Raw genomic sequence first — 21802 nt, 5'->3', positions numbered from 1 at the left:
GAGGGGTTCTTTACCGGGTCCGGCAGCTGAAGCTCGGCGTTCGGGTTACCCCTGCAGCGACGCCCCCTGGTCCCACTGGTACCACTGCTGCTCCCGCCCCTTCGCTTCTCGGCCGCGCAATGGGCACCCGCGACGACGAGTACGACTACCTCTTCAAAGGTGAGGCTGTGGGCTCCGGAACTCTCCCTGGAGTCCCGGTTTGGGGGCCCGGGACACTCCCGGGGGACCCGCCCGCGGGTTGCCCCTGCCCTGAGATCGGCCTTCCTCAGCTCTTCCTCTCTGTGTAGCTTATCCTGAGGTCCCGCAGCTCAGCCCCTTTCCTTCCACTCACGGTTGGGGGTCCTCACCACACAGCGGTCTCATAGCGACCTCCCCAGAGGCCTTAGGAAGCCTCACGGTCCCTACCCTGCGCCCCTCTCGCGGCCGACTGCCGTCTCTCGAATCGCTTTCCTTCCTCCCCGGGTTCCAGGGCCCCCTTAATGGGGCGCCCACCCCCCACCATCCATCTTTTCGGGTTCAGCGCCCCCTCCCCTTCGGTATACACCCTTCCTGAGCCCCTCCGACAGGCCTTTCCCTTCGTTCTTCACCTTTCTTTCGGCGCACTCTCCTATACAGATCTTTTTCTTATCTGCCTCCCTTTTCTCTCGGGCGAACCCTCCCCTGCCCTCGGACAGCCGCCTCGCCTCGCCCTCTTCTATCCCCGGGGCCAGGCCCTGGTTAAAAATCCGAGCGGGTCGGCGGCCCCACCCCCACCCGCCCCACACTTCTCGTGGTCCGAAACCTCGCATGGCCCCCGGCCTTGGTAGCTCTTTTTCTGCCTTCCCTCGGCGAGTAGTTTACGAGCTCTCCCACGCCGCTCGTGCGACCCCGGCGGTGGGGGGTAGGGCAGGAGGAATTGTCCCAGCACCCACGCGCGCACTTGTCGCAGTGACCCGGCAGACCGATGTGACTTCCCACCCAGCCTTCTTTTCTCCTACCCTCCCTACCCAGAGGCAACCAGCCTGGGATAACTCTTGACTGTGTTCGAGACTAGGGGATACGGATGGGTGGTGGCTATTATCCTTGCCAGACCTGAAGGCCCAGTTCCTGAGCAGGAAAGGTTGTACGCTGCACAAATAGCTTGCTTTATCGCTACGGACTGGTTGCTTCCTGCTGCAACACTGGGAGGATCCAGCTTTTTGGTGTTTTAGAACAGGAAGGGAAGCGTCCTGGTTGGCCACATACCTTTCCCCAAAGGTGGGGGAGCATGGGGAAGTTGTGTGCTCTTTGGTCAAATTAAATATTTTTCATAAGATAGGGAACCATGTAGTGCCCTTGGACAAAACATAGTGGAGGATGGGGAGTGAAAAAAATAATTGCTTATTGGTTAGTCCGGAAAGAATCCAAGTAGTTTTTTTTTTTTAATCGACAAAGATAATGGGTACAGTTTTCCTTGAGAGGAAAGTACAGTAAATGCTTTTTTTGTTGGATGAATGCTCTCTCTCTGATGCTGTTTCTCTGGTCCTGAGTTAGGAGGGCAGCCATCAGTACTATGCTGAACAAAGATCATTACCAGGGAGGAAGAAGCCATTACTATTAAAGCTTTACAGTGAAGGGTGGAGTTTGAAAAGAATGTTAAGCTTAATGACTCTTTCTGACTTTGCCACTGGGTGCTAAGTATGGTTGACTAAACAAAGCAGGAAACATTGCTTTACCAGTACTCTGCAAACCTTGGCCTACTAGTTGATGGGCCTACTGCCACTTAACTCTTCTGGGCCAGAAATTTTTCTGGCCCAGAGTGAGTACCTTCAGTATCCACTCCCACCGCCTGACAGTGGGAAGTTGTTTACAGAGAAGAGGATACTTAATCATTTTACGAATACAAAAAAGAAACATGGATTAGTTTACATACTGTTGGCTGAAGGCTTCTGAGGTCTGGTGAAATTACTTCAGTGAGACCCTGGAGACTGGGGTTTAGTCATTAAAGGGAGATTTGTTTTTTTTACATAAGGGCTGCTTTTGAAGTAATTAATTTAGGACAAGATAGACTGTCATTCTCTTGTTTGGTTTACAACTTGAATGTTGGTTATAGAACCTAGTTATTTCCTCACCAAAAATACTTAGTACCTTGGATTGGCTTAAGGGATTTTAACTTAGCTTTGGGGTTTAGACCACTTTGCTAACAATGATTGAGAAAGCCCAGGGCTTTGGAATGGCACAGGCCTGGTTTCAGATTACTGCCTCAGTTCTTACATTTGCTTTGTGACCTTGGGAAAGCTGACTTTTTTGAGCCTCAGTTCCCTCATCTGTAAAAAGGAAATAGTATCTCTCAGGGCTGTTGTGAGAATTAAGTGAGACTGTAAAGTTTTAGCTTCTTTGAGAACTCAGATAATGTTAAAAAAGTTACTGTGGTTCTCAACAGTTGTTTTTTTTTTCCTTAAAACCGTAAATCTATAACTGGAAGAGCAGTTAAGTCTTAGTAAAGAAACTTAAAACTAGAGCCTTCTAAAGTACTTTATATTTCCACAGGTTTTGGTTTCATTTGTTGTACACTTTGCTGTTTGATAGAATGTTTTTAAAAATTCTGCTGAGAAAGATTTCCACTTTTAAAAAAGCTCTTAATAGGATATGAGTCACTTTTTAACTTCTTTGATGATTATATAGCCCATTTCTTATTTATACAATTTTAATTTAAAAGGGAGGAACAATAATTTCATTTTTAAATGGTTTTATTCTATGTAGATATTCCCTGAGATGAGCTGCAGCTGTCTCCTTGGAAAAAGAACCTAGCAAACTTAATAGTTGAGGGAATTGTAAATTAGTTTGTAGCTCTAATCAGTTGAGAATGAAAGGATATCCTGATTGGTATAAGATGGAGTGGTTCAAGTGGAAGTGTAATCTGGGGAGAGTAGGAAAATTTTAAATTATGTATTTGTTCTTGAACATTAATCTTTAGCTCAACAGTGAGACTGCTGGTGGTGGTGAATTTTAATTTTAAAACTTGACTGTTTTAAAAACTTTAATTCTACATTTACACACAGTGTCCCTGTGGGACAGACACACAAGTGAAGTATAAATCAATCATAGTTCCTATTGGCAAATATTGTGGTAGACATTAACTCAGTCAGAGTCACATATTCTGAAAATATCCGTGTACGTAGGCTACACCATTTTCTTTTCAGTCTAATTGAAGGTCAGTAGTAATTAACCATCAGCTGATTATTAGTGGGGCTGATGATAGGAACTTTGCTGTCTTGCATCTTGATAGTTTTTCTTTCACAACTTATGGTTGAGCAATTTGGGTTCTGCTGAATCTAGAAAAACTTGTCTAGACTTCAGCCTTATTTAATTTTAAAAAAGACTCTTGGTGAGTTTGGACTACGAATATAGTTGAAAGTAGAAAGATCTCCAAGTTTATTTATAAACCAGTGTGAAAATTATCAGTTACTTCAGGTTATAACTGTTAGGTCTGAGATATTATGATTTGTTGAATGAAATTTTTGTCGAGTACATTAGTTTGTAACAGACTGTATAAAACTAAATGTGGTTGAAGAGTTGGAAATTCTTATTAAATAATGGTCAGTTAATGCGTATATTCTTTTTATAGCTTTTAGCAGCCTAGTATTTGATATATAATGAACCAAATTTAGTATTAGATGAGGTTAACCAAGTGATAATGAATATTATCAGATTTAAGAAATGTGATGTTTCATATACAGATTCTATTATTTAATTTATACTTACATACACACATATATTTTATGTAGATGGCTACAGTTATAAAATGTTTAAAGTGGAAAAACTTTAAGATACTAGTGATAAAAAGTAAGGAAAGTCACTGCAAATTCCTTTTTTGAACTATAGGATGTGATCATGTAGTGGGTCATATTTTAAAAAAGCAATTGAATATTGTCATCTTAATGAAACTATTTTTGATTAGAAACTAAGTTTGAGTCTGTGAACTTTTGAATTGTTTTTAAAATCACAGTGAATTCTTTTCAGTTGTTTAGGTAACAATCCATTCTAGTTTGTTTATTATTTAGTGAGCCTAAATATAACCTTTCTTGGTGCAGTTTCTCATTTGGTAACTGCATAGAAGAGGTTTTCCATATTGTGTCATTTCTCAGCAGCATCTTGGCAGTGCTGTTCTTAAAGAAGCAATATCTTCTGTTGTCACTTAAGGTATAATCCTTTAACAAGTCGCTAGTCATAATTCTTGTCAACCTTGCCGGTGTCGAGTTGAGATAACTTATACTGTATAAAGTGTTAATGTATCTTGAATTATTTTCAGATAAAGGTCTAGTAATGATTTTTATGTTAAAATTAATTGGTTATATCAAGGGAAAAAATGTTCTCTCTAAATGTCTTTATGACAGTGCAAAGATTTGAGAATGGGGAGACAGAGAATATAATGGATAAAGTGGAGGTTAAAAGGCAAGAAACCAAAACTTGAAGGTACTAGAGTTTTTGTGGGATGGAGTTACTGAGTTCTTTGAGTTATTTATTTTATTTTCCAAAAGTATTGCCATTCTGTTTATTTTTATTTATTTTTTTCGGCTGCACCGTGTGGCATTTGGGATCTTAGTTCCCCCACTAGGGGTCAAACCCGCGCCCCCTTCCGAGGAAGGGTGTGGAGTCCTAACCACTGGACCATCAGGGAAGTCCTGGCAGTGTCAGTCTAGATGTCTTGCTCTTTCGCTTTGAACCAAGTGGTTGGTTTCTAAACTGATTGATCTGACTGATAAATCTGAGTGCCTTGGAAGTAGAAATGTTCAACTTTTTGGTTTTTCCATTTCCTATTCCTGCTTCAAGTGAAGCTTTCATACCTTAGTGCTAGTGTAGGGCCAGGAAAGATTCAAAAGAGGTGTCATCAGCAGAACATCCAGCCTTTTGAACTGAGAGGCAACCTTAGTTCCCTACTGAGTGAGTATACTCTGCTAATAAGGTAGACTTTTATTACCGACACTGGAATTTTACCTCACGTAGAATGGAGGACCTTGAAAACTAACTTATGAGCCAGCTGTAGTATACTGTAAAATTGGAAATGCATTGTTTCTAGATGTTTCTTTCACGACCTTAGCATGTTCTCTGGTAGAAGCGTTTACTGTATTGTCTGTGTTTGCTGTAGTACTTTTGACACCCTCTAATTGACTGACTGGAAATAACTGTGCCTTTTGCTGCATGGAGTCACTGCTGCCTGGGTGATTTTTTTGCTGAATCAGCTGATAGAGGAAGCCAGAAAGATATGCATTTGACAGTGTACTCTCTCCAAGACTGTCCAGAGGCCAGCTTACATCCGTTCTCGTGCATAATGGACAGTCTGCCCTCTGGCCTGAGTGCAGGGAGCTCTCACAGCGTTTCCTTCCCTTGCCGTGTCCCCCTTCTGAAATACCAGTCTCTTTAGTAAGGCATGGTCTTGTTCCTTGGTGTTACTCTTGAGTGTTTGATTATCTATTCCTGGTATCTAATAAATCAGTTAGCTAGTAAGAACTAAGAAGATGCGTTAGCAGTCAGTAGTAGGAATAAGCACAATATTTTCTGAAACACTGATAAATAAAACTTGTACCAAGGAAAAAAATGTTATCAAGCTCAGATTCTGTAAACCTGTGAACTCATTTTGTTCTTTAAATTCAGATAGAAATGCTTTAAAACAAGTTAACTGCCTATTTCCCCATTGTTTTTGAAGTGTGATATCACCTTAAGTGAGAAAGAATACTGTATTTAGCTTGAAAATAAACTACCTCCTATGGTAATCAGAGGATATAAATTCATCTAATCAGTCAAACCTGTTTCTTCTTTTTTAAGTCGTCAGTGAAAGTTATGACTTCCTTTGCCTTTGACTCAGAGTAAGTCAGAATTATTAGTCAGCTTTCTAGGGTTCCTTGATTTTGGAGGGGTCTCTAGTTTCCTGCTAGTCTGATAAATGTAACTATGAGAGGGTCAGTGTAGTTTCTGTGATCTGGGTGGCAAAGTTTATAAACTTGCTGCCTACTGTGTTAAATGTGATTCATTTTGCCTAGGTATGAGTCCTGAGGTCACACCCAGGCTTTGATGAAACTAAGTAGAAACATAGGGCACTAACATCCTTTGTTGCTTTCATGTCTAATACATTTTCATATCACAGATAGTTCATTTGATTTAGGATTTATCTCTCAAGTATAACCTTGTAAGGTAATAAGGTTGATATAGTGTTGATTGTTTAATTCATTAGCCCGTCATCAGTGCCTAGTAGACCTATGATTAATAATTTGCATTTGTAAGACAGGATACTTTATCTGTGCTAAGTAGATGATGTGTGGAAGTCATTATGCAGGTAGAAACATGTTAAAAGAATAAATTGATTTTATCGATTGGTATCAAGGGCATTCAACTCTTCCTCCCTACCCTCATTCCTTTTTTAAAAATTGGATGCCTTATCTTTTTTGCTTTAAAACATGATGGTATTCTGAATATGTGTGCCTCATCCATCTGACATTAAGTACTTTGTCTTTTTAGTTGTTCTTATTGGAGATTCTGGTGTTGGAAAGAGTAATCTCCTGTCTCGATTTACTCGAAATGAGTTTAATCTTGAAAGCAAGAGCACCATTGGAGTAGAGTTTGCAACAAGAAGCATCCAGGTTGATGGGAAAACAATAAAGGCACAAATATGGGACACAGCAGGGCAAGAACGATACCGTGCTATAACATCAGCGTAAGTCTCAGCATTTTTTTTTTTAAATTTTATTTATTTTTTTTTGGCGGTGCTGGGTCTGCATTGCTACACGCGTGGCACTCTGGTTGCAGCATGCGGCTCATGCGCTTAGTTTGCTCCACAGCACGTGGAATCTCCCCATACCAGGGATCAAACTGGTGTCCCTTGCATTGGTAGGCAGATTCTTAACCATCAGACCACCAGGGAAGTCTCTCGACGTTTTTAAGTTCTGTGAAATAGCTGCCAAAGTGGATTAGCTGACTTTTGGTATTGGAAAAAAGTACTGTTTTGTTTCCTTTAAAGAATTCCTGTATTAGAATTCTAAAATTTGTGTGTTAAAAAAAAGCGTGAGTGTGTGTGTGTATATATACATATATAGTTCATATACTTAGTCTTTCCTGGTGTTCTCTCCCATCTTATGGTTGTTTTCTAATAGTTAAATACATTTTTCTGTTTTCAGATACTATCGTGGAGCTGTAGGTGCCTTATTGGTTTATGACATTGCTAAACATCTCACATATGAAAATGTAGAGCGATGGCTGAAAGAACTAAGAGATCACGCTGATAGTAACATTGTTATCATGCTTGTGGGCAATAAGAGTGATTTGCGCCATCTCAGGGCAGTTCCTACAGATGAAGCAAGAGCTTTTGCAGGTTAGTGGTACGAATTCTATGATATTACAGTGCTTCTGTATTTCTTAGTTTTCATGACCCTTCCAATGAGGGTAATGTGTTGCAACAGTTTTGGAAAGGTAAACATGAATGCTTAACAGATCTTGTTTTGAAAGTGCATGATGACTGTATGACTCTCTTGCTTAACTTTGAGTTAATAGACTTGCAGTATTGAGTTTTTGCTGCCAAAAATTGAATATAAATACTATCTTTTCTCTCCCTGGAAGTGGTAGATGAAATCTATGTTTGTTCTGTGCTTCCTGCTTTTTTTCATTATGTCTTTGTTTTACCAAGACTTGTTCTATGTGGGTCTGAAAAGTAGTGGCCCAGGGAGTTTAAAGGACCAACAGGGATGTAGCTGCTTTGGAGTTACAACTTTCTTGGCTTAATAGAGAATCTGCCTATCTTGACTCTGTATTGGTGGTAGGGGCAGCCTACCAGAGGGCAACATTGTACATTCTTGACTAGTGCAAGTTGTGAGCTTTCACTGTTGATTATGCTGTGAATAAAATTTTCTGTTTTCTAGTCAAGAAGCTTTGTTTCAGACAATAGTAACAGAATTCTAAGTGAATCACATATACCCACCCTTGTTCATACCATAGCTATGTGTTAGGGGGAAGCTCAGTAAGGGATGAAATTTGCTGGGTATTTGACAATTTTACTACATTATGCCCAGTGTTATTCATTGCTAATGGTAGTATTTAGATGTAGCAAGTATTTGTTTTAATTAAGAAGCCAATGAAAATTCTCATTGTTAATCTACTAAAGTGGAAGTAGCATGGTGTTCTTATTGCTGAAGAAGTAGGGGAGAACCTGGGGTTTAAAAAGTTGTTATTTTCCTTTTGAAGGTCTGAGTGTATTATGTCCCTTGTATTTTTAAATTTGACAAGACTGAAGTTTTGTGTCTCCCTACAGAAAAAAATGGTTTGTCATTCATTGAGACATCTGCTCTAGACTCTACAAATGTGGAAGCTGCTTTTCAGACAATCTTGACAGGTAAGACTTGCATTTTTAGATTAGGCCAGTGGGAATTAGAAGTAGTAGAAAGGTAATTTAAACAAATTAATCGGAAAACTAAACTATAAAATCGCACTAAGAATGACTGTCATTTGAGAGCTGTTGTACTTAAATTACAACCCTTGCTTACTGAACTTTAGTCATCCTAATTCATCTGGTTTATAGTGGGAAAAATACTTTGAAAATAACGCATTCACTTCTGTTATTGCTTTAGTCTGTGCATACCATGCTTCCTGGTCATAAACACAAAACAGTGCTTAATGGTACTTTTTTTTTTTTTCCTATATCAAAAGATATTTAGAAGTTTATTTTGAATTTTTATCAAAAATACAAAGGTAATACAAGTTTCATTATGATTTTCCAAATGCTTGAAATATTTATTACCATTCTTTTGTTCTTTAAGAACACTTGAAATTGGCAGTAATTTAAAATCTGTACTAGAAAAAAGTTACACAAATGTCAAGGATTTTGTATCTGGCCATCATGTTGTCGCTGTGCTTTCCAGATGCACCTTTAGGAGTTGATAAAAGAAACCATTGATTTAACAAGCAGTAGTAAACACGATTTCAGTCCTTAAACCCAGATAACATCCCTGGGGCTGGCTGTTTTGTACATGAAAAAGCTCAGTTTACACCACAAGTCCCCCAGGACACTGAGAGAGATTACTCACTAAAGCAGCCACCCCAGCAAGGCATGCTGCTGCTGCTGCTGCTGCTAAGTCGCTTCAGTCGTGTCCGACTCTGTGCGACCCCACAGACAGCAGCCCACCAGGCTCCCCCGTCCCTGGGATTCTCCAGGCAAGAACACCGGAGTAGGTTGCCATTTCCTTCTCCAAATGGTACTTTTTTATAAGATAAATATTGAAATCCCATTTATGGAAAGATGAATGCCCTTTTGAAATTCAGTAAAGAAAAGGTGTTCTTGGTTCTGATGTGTTATAGAAGCACCTTGGAAAATATATATTCTTAAAAACTTAGGAAACAAAAGGTAAAATTCTCCTATGATTTATTATTGTATAAGAAGCAAAGTGTCACCTGTGGAGAAAGTCAGCCAGTGATTACATATTGAAAAGTTTTAAAAAGTAGTGGAAAAGAAATAAAATTCATGGTCTTTTGGAATGTGGATGTGTGGACCATGTCAACCTCAGGGGTTGGAGAATATTTTATTTACAGTGACTCAAATTTGGAGATTTTCAGGTGGCTCAGTGGTAAAGAATCTACCTTCCAATGCAGGAGACACAAGAGATGGGAGTGAGATCCCTGGGTTGGGAAGATCCCCTCAAGGAGGAAATGGCAACCCACTCCAGTATTCTTGCCTGGGAAATCTTATAGACAGAGGAGCATGGCGGGCTACAGTCTATGGGGTTGCAAAGTCAGACACGACTGAGCAACTGAGCATATTTACCCTCACTTTAATAGAATGAACAATTTATCTGAAAGTTCAGTCTTAATCCTCTAATAAATGTGTGTGTGTTAGTCACTCAGTCATGTCCGACTCTGCAACCCCGTGGACTGTTGCCTGCCAGGCATCTATGTCCATAGGGTTCTCCAGGCAAGAATACTGGAGTGAATTGCCATTCCCTTCTCCAGAGGATCTTCCCGACCCAGAAATCAAACCCTGGTCTCCTGTATTGTAGCCAAATTGTTTACCATTTGAGCCACAGGGAAGTCTAATAAATACAAAGTACTTTAAAAATGTATATTAAGAATTCATAATTTAAATAGAGTGTAGTCTTCATATATAGTGCTCTTATGTGATGTTCTAAAAAGTATATATGGAGAAATGGTTAAGTAAATGAGATTCTAATTATAATGTAATAAGATTTCATTCTTGGTATGCAGCACTTGTATTAGAGGCCAACAGATTTTAACTTGTAAAGTGTTAGTCACTCAGTCAAGTCTGACTCTTACTGACCCCTTGGGCTGTAGCCTGCCAGGCTCCTCTGTCCATGGAATTCTCTGGACAAGAATATTGGAGTGGGTTGCCATTTCCGTCTCCAGGGGATCTTCCTGACCCAGGGATCGAACCCATGTCTTCCTCATTGCAAGTAGATTCTTCACCGTCCGAGTCACCAGGGAAGCCCTTTAGCTTTTAATTTTACTGTAAAAATGTAGCAAGTAAAACTTAGGGTTTAGGAGCATGGGCTTGGAAGCCTGACTTGTGTTCTAGACCTGGCTCCTTCACTTACTAATGAGCTATGTTAGGCAAGTTACTTAACCTTTCTAGGCCTTAATTTCTTCAAATGTAAAGTTGAAATATGTTTTGGGAGTTCGGTTATTTTCTTTTCAAGAGAAGGCTTATATTTATAAATACTTTGTAGTATAATTTGACTTAACTGTTAATGTGGTATAATTTGACTTGACTGTTAATGTTGTGAATGAAAAGGTTTTGTCTCTAACCTAATCCATAGAAAAGAATTGACTGTTATTGGAAATCTAGACTCCAAAAATGAGTGAGTTCTGTATATGGAAAATACCTAACTGTGCCTGGTACATTGTAAACATTTGATATTAGCTAAGTAGCAATTAAGGTATGAAATAAAAACCTCATAACTATTGATTTACATATCTATTTTATTGTAATTCTTTTCTCATCAGAAAAATAATAAATAAAGGTTGGTGCTAGGGTTGGATAAACAGTCTTTAGAACATAGTAGCTTTTTTTTTTTTTTTTAAATCTTTTGGTCAACTTTCACTGCAGATTGTTTCAAGCAGGCAAGATTTGACTGAATATGCCATATGTCTTCAACTCTTGTTTTTTTCATTTTAAGCACTTGTGTGGTTTCTCTTGAGTCAATGTGTTAAATACTAAATTGAGACCCAGGAGTTGTAAATTGAGACCCAGGAGTTGTAGGTTTTACCTTTTACCAGTTTGTTCTCATTCCTCTGTAATTAAAGTCAGTGAACCTCCCTAGTCCTAAGATTCAGTGTTTTAAGATGTGAGTCATCTTCATCTTAAGCCCTCTGAGAAAGCTCATTTGAAAAAACTTTAGTCAGTCCTTGTTGGGTTATTTTTTTACGTCCCATCAAATTTCTGTTATAATTCTAGCCCATTCCGATCTCAATTTCTAGCCCATTTATTTAAGGAAAATGAGGCCAAGTGTCTTGTTTCATCTGTGGTTAACAATTTTATGTGTCATTTTGTAGCGTCGAACTTGTGATCCATTCAAACATGAACTAATCAATAAGCAGTGATACATATTGTACTTAAAATTGAACTGTTTTGTCCTGAATGATGAACATCTGGCTGTTTCTCTTAAAATTCACTCTCGATTAAGCTTTTGTTACTGCTTAATTAATATTGCTTGAAAGCAAACAAAAGATTCACTTATTACCACTTTTCCTCTCTCTAGTCACTACTTCCTCAACTTTCTGCAGTAAATCTCAGTGTTGATCTGTAGGATCAGAGATCACTGCATATGACCAGGGAAATCTGTTTTGTAGTTGTTAGGATCTAAACTTTTCTGTAGACTAATGGGAGTATTAATGCACAGAAAATAAAAACAGGAAATAGAACTGAACTCTCATTTAGGTTTAATTCTGACTTACAGGTTAACAGTATTAAGGGAGTATTTGTATTGTATTTTGATGTTACTGGAAGAAAAAACTAGCTTTTTACTGTTTAAGATGCAAAATTAAATATTTGAAAATGTATCTCCATTGTTACTTCAAAGTTAATTTGTGTTGCTTATTTTAGAATAGACCCATGGCATTCTTGATATCTGTGAATTTGACAGTAACTTCCTGACATAATTTTGCTGATGGTCTTTTTAGGAGGTAGTTGGTTAGTGCATGAGTGAGTCTGATACATTGTATAGCCTCTAGATTTCAGTGCAGCTTTGTTTTCTTTCATCTTCAAGTTCATTAAGCGATGTTATTAATCCATACTTCCATACTGTATTACTTTTTTAATTTGAATTTTGACAATTTCAGACTTAAGGTTGCAATAGTGGTACAAAGTATTTGCAAATACCCTTAACCTATATTCCTCAGATAGTGAGGAATTTTACCACACTTCCTATTCTTTTTCTTCCTCTCTATAAATATATAAACAATACTGTTTTGTTTTGTTTTGCTTTACCGTTTGAGAGTGATAGGCATGCTGCTCATTATCCCTAGGAGCTTTTTTTCAGTGTGTGTTTCCCTAAAAACAAGGATATAGTATCTCATAGCCATAGCATAGTGGTCAAAAGAGAGATAATAGTGTCTCATCATGGTTAAGCTACAGGTCTTATTCAGATTTTGCCAGCCGCTCCAGTTGTGTCTTTATTAGCAAAAGACAGTCTGATCAGATCATAATTGCATTCAGGTATCGTAACTCTTCAGTCTCCTCTAATCTGGAATAGTTCCCCAGTGTGGCTTTCGGTTTATTGACATTTCTTGAAGTGTATGGGTCAGTTATTTTGTCATGTCCCTCAATTTGGGTTTGTCTGGTGTTTCCGTTTGATTCAGTTCTGGTTATTTGCTTTCAGTAGGAATACCACAAAGTGTTCTCAGCGCATCATATCAGGAGGCTCACAATATTGGTTTGTCTGATTAGAAACTGGTGATGTTGGTTATGGTGTCTGCCAGGTTTCTCCATGTGATTAATAAGTCCAAGGCATCTTTGTAGTATGGAGGCTAAATTCTAAATTCTGTGGTAAAGAATTTTTTTTTTGGTCCTGTGGCGTGGCTAACAGGATCTTAGTTCCCCAAGCTGAGATTGAACCTGTCCCCTGCAGTGAAGTGCAGAGTCCTAACCACTGGACCGCCAGGGAATTCCCAGTTGAAAGAATTTTAATTCATTTGGCATATTGTCTCTTAAAAGTGGGACTAGAGTTTTCAGATGCCGATTTTATTGGAGTAGTGAGGATCTTTTAATGAGGCATAGTAGCTTTGGTTCTTTGCATGTGGCGGCCTTTCAAGTAACTCAAATTGGAGCACTTTTGACCTTCAGGAAACTTATATCATGAGCAGTGGGTTTGAAGAAGTTTTAATAAATTCTAACGTGAGCTGTACTGTAGTATTAATAGGATAATTCAGGCCTCTTATTTTCACAAGTTTTGGAAGGACTGAAAAATTTTAGCTTTTTTAATTCACCAGGTTGAAACTATTGCATTTAACTTAGAATTTACTTTGCATCTTGATAAATACTTCGTTAGAGTAGAAATAGGCATATGTCTTTTATTTAACTTTATTTGGTTATATTTAAAGCTGTTTTATATTAATATTTTACTTTATACTTAGATCTCCTACAAGAGATCCTAATGTATGAACGATAAAGCAGAATTCCTTCTTTTTAACCTTACCTGTCCTTTGGATTTCTTGAAAAGGGTCTGCACAGGAGTTGGTATATCACATACACTTTGTTCTAACATACCCTTTATAGAGGAAAATATTTGCATCTCGTTTAGCTGGTTTAGTCCTGTACCCCTTCCCCCACTTAAATAAACTTCCTTAATCAGAGCCCAGCTGGAAGGTGAGTGAGTGAAGTCGCTCAGTCGTCTCTGACTCTTTGTGACCCCGTGGACTGTAGCCTAACCGGGTTCCTCCGTCCATGGGATTTTCCAGGCAAGAATACTGGAGTGGGTTGCCATTTCCTTCTCCAGGAGATCTTCCCGACCCAGGGATTAAACTCAGGTCTCGCGCATTGTGGGCAGATGCTTTACCGTCTGAAGGTACCTGCTTCCTATTTTCTTATTGAAGTTTTTTTCTAAGTGACACATCCAGCCACAAGAGATGTTAAGTAAATTACTTGTGTAGCTTCTTAGTGCCCATTCTACCTGAAAGTTTTCTCCTCATTTTCTGATTAGTAGTTTCTTTTTCTTCACTGCCTTGGTTGGCATCTTTTTGGTGATTGGAGCAATGTAGGAGTAATCCATTTCTGCCAAACAGTATGTAGTACTTGCAGGTAGTTTTATAATGCTGCTCAAATTTTTTTTCCTTATAATGAGATCTCTTTAATTATTTACTTTCTGTGTTCTCTGAGAACTCTGCTTTTTCCTCTTGTCCAGTATTTGCTTTTCATGTAAGAACCTGTAAAATATTTTTTGTTTTGGTTCCCCTAACATTCAAAACTGCTTGTAAAGAAGTTAAATCGACAGAGGGTCTCATTTAATCATTTGTACTTGAAGAAGAAGAGCCAACCAATTTGGGGTTAGAGAGAAAACATAATAAAGACTGAAGAGTCTAGTTTCATAGTAAGTTGATGGTTATCTTTTGTCCTTAGTTACTCGCCTGATTGAATTATTTTTCCTTTTTACCTTTGACATACTCTAGTCCCATCCCCTTTTAATGGAAAGAATGTAAATGAAGGCTCTGCCTTCATATCCTTTAAAAAAAACAACTCAGTCAACAGTGTTTATTATAATCTCATTTTTTTCTCTTGGTTCTTTGAACCACTGTCAGCCTTTTAAAGCATAAATTGTAGCCACCTGCTCCCTCAGAAAAGCATAAGAAAAGGTACACTATCTGTCAGTGTCTTTGTTAGTTTACATATACAGTTGATTCTAGTTTGCTTTTGTTCAGCTTTCAGAACATTAGTTTCTAATTTGGAAAAAAAAAAGTATTAATTTAGTTAATGTATTTTCTTTCCTTTAACTTTTTCTTATGGAAAATTCTCTGCATGCCAAAAGTAGGACACTGTCATGAGCTCCCATGTAGCCATCAATAACCATCAGTTCAGAGCCTGTCTTTCTTCCACCTACTGCCACCCCCATTGTTTTGAAACAAATTCAAGGTATTATGTCATTTCATTTGTAAACATTTCATGATGTATATCTGAAAGATAGAATTTAAACCCGTAACAGTAAAACCACTTAAAAGTTGGCAGTAATTCCACATTGTCCTCTATTACTCAAACAATATTAAAACTTCCTGTCTCAGATTTTAATAGTTCAAACTAAAATCCAAATGATGTTTGTACATTGCATTTGGTTACTGTATTGGACATTTTGAAAATATGATTCTGCTTTTTTTTTTTAACCTCATAACTTTATATTAAAATAATCACAATATCATATATCCAAGAACTTTATGTTCATATAGTATTATCTAATGTGCAAATTGTATTCAGATTTGTGTTTTATAGATTTGGTTTTTACAGTTTAAACCTGGGATCTGGTCAAGGAAAACACATTGCATTAATGGAATTGTTACATATTTGGGTACTGAATAGGGTAGCCACTGACTATAGGTTGTTATTAAGCTCTTGAAATGTGGCTATTGGACTGAGGAATTGGATTTTAAATTTCATTTATTTAAATAGGCAGTTAATGCATATTTAATATAAATAGATGGGCCATGTGTTAGTCACTCAGTCGTGCCCGACTCTTTGTGATCCTATGGACTGCAGCCCACCAGGCTCCTCTGTCCATGAGATTTTCTAGGCAAGGATACTGGAATGGGTTGCCATTTCCTTCTCCAGGGGATCTTCCCAACCCAGGGATTGAACCTGAGTCTCCTGCACTGTAGGTTGATTCTTTACCAACTGAGCTACAAGGGAAGCCCTTGTAGCTTCCCTTGTAGAAGCTAGATGTAGATGGGCCATAGCCCAGATTGAAAGCATTTATTTTCAATTTTTAATGTTATTTTGTGACTAACGTTTGTTGAAGAGTCTTGGCCAAGGGACTTCCCTTGTCCAGTGGCTCAGGCTCTGTGTCCCAGTGCAGTGGGGCCTGGCTTTGATCCCTGGTTCTGGGAACTAGATCACACATGCTGCAACTAAAGATATGCTTCAACCAAGACCTGGCACAGCCAAAAAAGAATCTCGGCCAGTTGTCTTATAGACTGTCCCTCAGTCTGGATTTATCTCAGTATTTTCTCGTGATAACTTCATTTTAAACATTTTTTGTTAGAAATACACAGGTGTCATTCATAGGAATATGTTATACTTCACAGTACCACATAATAGGAGGCATATCATGTCAATCTGCCCCATTTTTAGAATTCCCTTACTTTTAGAGGGTATTTTTTTCTGAGGAAGCACTGTGAAAACAAAGTAAGATATATTCTTTGTAAGGAGTTTAGATAGTCAGCAGGAGCTACTTTTAGGCAGTGCACTGTAAGACCAATTTATTAAAAATACAATTATTTATTAAATAAGGATACTTGCTGTAGGACATGATTTTGAGCAAACTCCAGGAGATAGTGAAGGACAGGGAAGCCTGGCATGCTGCAGCCTGTGGGGTTGCAAAGAGTTGGGTATGACTTACCAATTGAACAACAATAACTTGCTGTAGAGGAATTTAATAATAATTTATTCATGTACTTAGTTATCGATCCCCTACTGTTAGGTTGGTGCAAACATAATTGCAGTTTTGGACTGTAAATTTTAAGTCATTATAACTAGGCTCAAACGCATCTTTATTGATCAAACTAGGAACCATTACAATCACATTTTTGTCAACGAGAAATAAGTGTTTTTTATTCCTGTAGCATAAAAATCTGTGCTTTGGGATTCAGCAGACCTTGGAAGGTATTTTCTGCATCCTGCTGGTTGTGGAAGCACTTTCCTGGAAAAAAATTTTCAGGATACTTGAAGTAGTAATCAGTTGTTGAGAGGTCAGGTGAATATGGCAGATGAGGCTAAAGTTCTGTGGTCCGGTTCGTTCAACTTTTGAAGCGTTTGGTTGTGCGATATGCGGTTGGGATTTGTCATGGAAAACAGTTGGACCCATCCTGTTGACTGATGCTGGCTTCAGGCATTGCAGTTTTCCATGCATCTCATCTAATTGCTGAGCATGCTTCTCACGTATTATGGTTTTGCTGGGATTCAGGAAGCTGTAGTGGATCAGACTGGCAGCAGACCACCAAACAGTGACCAGGACCCCTCTTTGGTGTAAGTTTGGCTTTGGGAAGTGCTTTGGAGCTTCTCGGTCCAGTCACTGAGCTGGTTGTCATTGGTTGACATCTAAAATCCACTTTTCATCACATGTCACAATTTCTGATGGAGAAATGGCTTGTTGTTGTTGCTTAGGATAGGAGAAGATGCTGTAAAACGATGTTTTTTAAAAATTTTCAGTCCACTCATGAGGCACCCACTTACTTAGCTTATTCACCTTTCCAATCTGCTTCAAATGTTGAATGACTGTAGAATGGTCGATGTTGAGTTCCTCAGGAAGTTCTCAAGTAGTTATAAGAGGATCAACTTTGGTGATCCTCTCAATTGGTCATTGTCAACTTCTAAAGATCAGCCACAGTGGTTCTCATCTTCAGGGCTCTCGTCTCCTTTACAAAACTTCTTGAACCACCACTGCAGTGTACGTTCATTAGCAATTCCTAGGCCAAGCACATTGTTGATGCTGCGAGTGCCTCCACTGGTTTACAACCCATTTTGAACTTGAATAAAAATCACTCAAATTTGCTTTTTGTCTAACATTTGCCAAGTCTAAAATAAATAGCAAGTAATAAGTCATTAGCCAAAAAAAAGAAATGCAAGAAATGTGCATTAAAATGATGTATAACGTAACCTTTGAGCAAGGATATCAAACCAGTCCATCCTAAAGGAAATCAGTCCTGAATAGTCATTGGAAGGACTGATGCTGAAGATGAAGCTCCACTGATATGAAGAACTGACTCATTGGAAAAGACCCTGATGCTGGGAAAGATTGAAGGTAGGAGGAGAACGGGACGACAGAGGATGAGATAGTTGGATGGCATCACCAACTCGAAGGACATGGGTTTGAGCAAGCTCCGGGAGTTGGTGATGGACAGGGAAGCCTGGCGTGCTGCAGTCCATAGGGTCACAAAGAGTTGGACATGACTGAGCGACTGAACTGATAACCACATTTATTTAAGACTGTGTTTCAGTATCAAATGATGAAGTTCAATAATGCAAAACTACAGTTACTTTTGCACCAACCTACTATGCTGGGGAGACAGCAGTGAATAGTACAGTTTTGGTCCTTATAGTTTGTTGATTGACAAAAAAGGCACAATCTGAAAGTTGAGAATTATATTTTTTTTTGGTGGACTTGCTGAGGCCCTAAGTCCAGGAGGCAGCCTCTCAGATAGCTCTGAGGAACTGTTCAGAAGAGTTAGGAGAGGAACCAGGATATATAGGAGGTTTTGGAACAAAAATCAGGTAGTCTGGATTTAAAACTGAAGAAAACCAGACATCTCAAGTTAATGAGTTGAGGGCTTTCCTATGTATGGGAAGTCTGAAATCATTCTTTTGATATGCACCTTAACTAGCTAGTGCCAGTATATTACTTTTCTCCATCCTCAGTTCCCTCAGGGTGCTTTGTTGGGGAGAGGGGGTGGGTGTGGTGGCTGGCCCCAGCATCTTCTGCTTACTGATATGGCAGGGGACATTTAGTGGAAGAGGTGGATGCTAAACAGTTTTGCTAAGTGTCACAGAAAATCTTAAGTTGCCTGTGTTGAATAATTATCTCATTGCAATTTAACTTTAGTTCAGGAGGCATTGATACACAGTATCTTTCCATTCTTCTTTTCTAAGAGTTCTTTGGGATTTTGACTTGTTTATGAAGTTGTATTCTTCACTACATACAGAAATACCTATTGCGTCTGATAATGCAGATTTAAATATTTTTCTGTGGTACAGTGTCAATATATGTAGGTTTTTTTGATAAGGTTAGAAATTTAGATCTAAGCCCATAAAGTATATAATCTCTTTAGACCAAGATTTATCTAACTGATTGGTAAACCTTTCCCTCTGGTATGGAAAGCCTTTGTTTCTGTTCTTACCTTAAGGGAAATTGTGCAATAATGGGTTGACTGATCAGTGGCTGGTTGAAAAAAGAGCTTTGAATATATGCAGTCTCTGTTCAGTTTATTTGCATTTTTTTTCCTCTTGTGAATATAACTTCTACCTCTGTGTATGTTTAATTTTTAATCACTGATTTATGGGTCTGTTCACAGTGAGTGTTGCTATTTCTTTTTTTTCCCCCTCAGAGATATACCGCATTGTTTCTCAGAAGCAAATGTCAGACAGACGTGAAAATGACATGTCTCCAAGCAACAATGTGGTTCCTATTCATGTTCCACCAACCACTGAAAACAAGCCAAAGGTGCAGTGCTGTCAGAACATATAAGGCGTTTCTCTTCTCCCCTAGAAGGCTGTGTATAGTCCAATTCCCAGGTCTGAGATTTAAATATATTTGTAATTCTTGTGGTCATTTTTGTGTTTTATTACTTCCTCATACTTATGAATTTTTCCATGTCTCAAGTCTTGATTTTAGCTTTATAAAATCATCCATTTGTCCCGAATGACTGCAGCTTTTTTTCATGCTATGGCTTCACTAGCCTTAGTTTAATAAACTGAATGTTTGGATTCCTCAGTTATTGTTTACTTTTCATCATGGAAGCTGTCACTGTAGGACATAATAGAACTTGATCCCTTGAAACTCAGACCTGTTGGTCTTGATTAAATCAAATTAAGAAGACTGTAGAAATAAGCTATCATTTTGCCACAGAGCAGCTTATAATTAACATACTCTTCTCTCAGTGCAGAGTATATTTCCATAAATCTAAGAATTGCCCTATAAACATAGCAGAATTTTGAGAGCTTATAAATTTTCCATTATTCTGGAAGTCAATTTCTAAAATGCCTTAATAGGGTTATGTAGTTTAGGAAATTTTGTTTTTTAATTTTTGTAAACATCAAAGTTGATTAGAGAGGGGGGAACACTTTTTTCTGGACAAGAATTATCTTAATAAACACAAAAGACTGTGATGATTTCAGTAGTAGCATGGTTACGGGGCCATAAGTCACACAATGCTGCCTGGCAGGCTGGGAACCGGAGAGACTGGTGGAATTCCATCTGAGGTGCCTCTGTTACAGTGATCAGGCAGCCTAAGTCATTTAGCTTCTCTAATTTCCCAGCAGTATATTATGTGGCATTTTATTGCTCGAGCAACAACTGGTTTAATGCTCTTAGTATCTGATGACGAAGTGTTAATTTTGTCTTAAAACCCTTCCAGTAAACGCAACCTAGTTTTACCACCATAGCCACAGTAGGCATGGATAATTATTTTAACAATGCTGATTTTTGAGTTTTGTAGTATATTATGGAATATAGTCCAGTTAAATATCTGGTTTCAGTATGTTAAAGAATACAAGAGAGGTTAATTTCTGCTCAAGTGGTACCACTTAAAAGGCATGTATTCTTTTAGTATATAAGATGAAATAGTACCTTGAGTTTAAATAGAATGCATTTAGGCATTGTACAAACCTGAAAGTTTTCTTCCACTACATTATTGAAATCAATGGAGCAACTCATTTTTCATTCCGAAATGTGCACACTAATATTTAGGTTTTTTTTTTTTTGTGGATAATATTAAGCACTTAACTCTGAAGTGTTCTGAAAGTTGTGTCAACTAAAGTGATACTATTCAGGATGGTGGAATATCCCCAAAATATACATGTGTGTGGGCTTGCCTAGATTACTATGTTTCATAGTTAATCTTCTGTCTTTTGCGGTGCTCATGACGTGTGGGGCGCACGGAAGGCATTGCTGTGGTCAGTCTGTTTAGTTTTCCTTTGTAGCCCTTTTATTATTTTGGTGTATTGGTTATGAAGATACTACTATCTCCTTGTAAATTGCTACTTTGTATTTTATGCATGCTCTGTAACTTGATTTTTTTTTTTTTAAAGTTACTGATTTGGAATATATTCACATTCTAATAAACAGTTATAGGGGGACTATTCTTTATGTTGTCAGATTATATTTGTCCTTGGAGTGCTTTGGATGTAACCATGAAATATTTGCTTCCGATGATAAGCACATAGGTCCTTGGATAACAGAGTAAACTATTGAATTGGAGGCATCATTATGTGAATTCAGCTTTGATTTTAGACATAGAGTTCAGTTATTCTTGGAAAAAGTATTACCAAAAGCATCAGGAAAGTAATCTCTGTACTTTGGTATGTAACATTGTCACGTGACCCAAGAAGAGGCTCCATCGCTATTTTACTCAAAATTGGTAGTTAAGTTTTTACAAAATTTTTTAAGAGGAGAGACTAGATAGTGAATTGAAAATGAATAAAGTAACTTTGAATTTTTACCAAGTGTAGAGTTAATCTTGCCTTGGACATGATTGGATCTTGGGAGAATTCCAGGAAACCTTAAGCAGTGTTAGAAAATGAATTTGATTGCGTTTCAAGAAGTATCTTCATTCTGAATAGTATCTCAGGAGACGGACTGTCTCAAGAAACATTAAGTTTTTAAATATTATGACAATCTAGGGCTCAAGGCAGTTGAGAAGTATTTTGCTTTTGGACCTTGCTTTTCATTTACTTAACTTTGAATTTCTAAAAACCTATTTTATTGTCCTGAAAAGTCACTTAGCCATCTTGACTTTATTTAAACTTGTACGTCGTCATTCTGAAAATGCTACTTATGATTTCTGTCCAGTAGTAGTAATTATTCGGTATGGGTGAATTTCTTTAGTCGTTACATTGAGAATATGAAATTCTAATTCTCAGAAGAGATATTAGTTGGTG

The 21802-nt window shown here is 38.1% G+C and overlaps 1 protein-coding gene across 1 annotated transcript; it reads left to right on the top strand.

The window, feature by feature from the left end:
• Positions 1 to 16: 16 nt before the first annotated feature.
• On the top strand, positions 17 to 20986 carry RAB11A (RAB11A, member RAS oncogene family). Its single transcript, XM_068963884.1, has 5 exons — positions 17 to 159; positions 6475 to 6670; positions 7131 to 7324; positions 8258 to 8338; positions 19252 to 20986. The coding sequence occupies exons 1-5, from the start codon at positions 120 to 122 to the stop codon at positions 19389 to 19391; spliced, it is 651 nt and encodes a 216-aa protein (XP_068819985.1). The 5' UTR covers positions 17 to 119; the 3' UTR covers positions 19392 to 20986.
• The last annotated feature ends 816 nt before the right edge of the window (positions 20987 to 21802 follow it).

Source organism: Capricornis sumatraensis, chromosome 2 (assembly GCF_032405125.1).
Source record: "Capricornis sumatraensis isolate serow.1 chromosome 2, serow.2, whole genome shotgun sequence".
NCBI lineage: Eukaryota > Metazoa > Chordata > Mammalia > Artiodactyla > Bovidae > Capricornis > Capricornis sumatraensis.
Note: the sequence above shows the minus strand (reverse complement) of the source record. Positions and strands in the feature narration are given on the sequence as shown.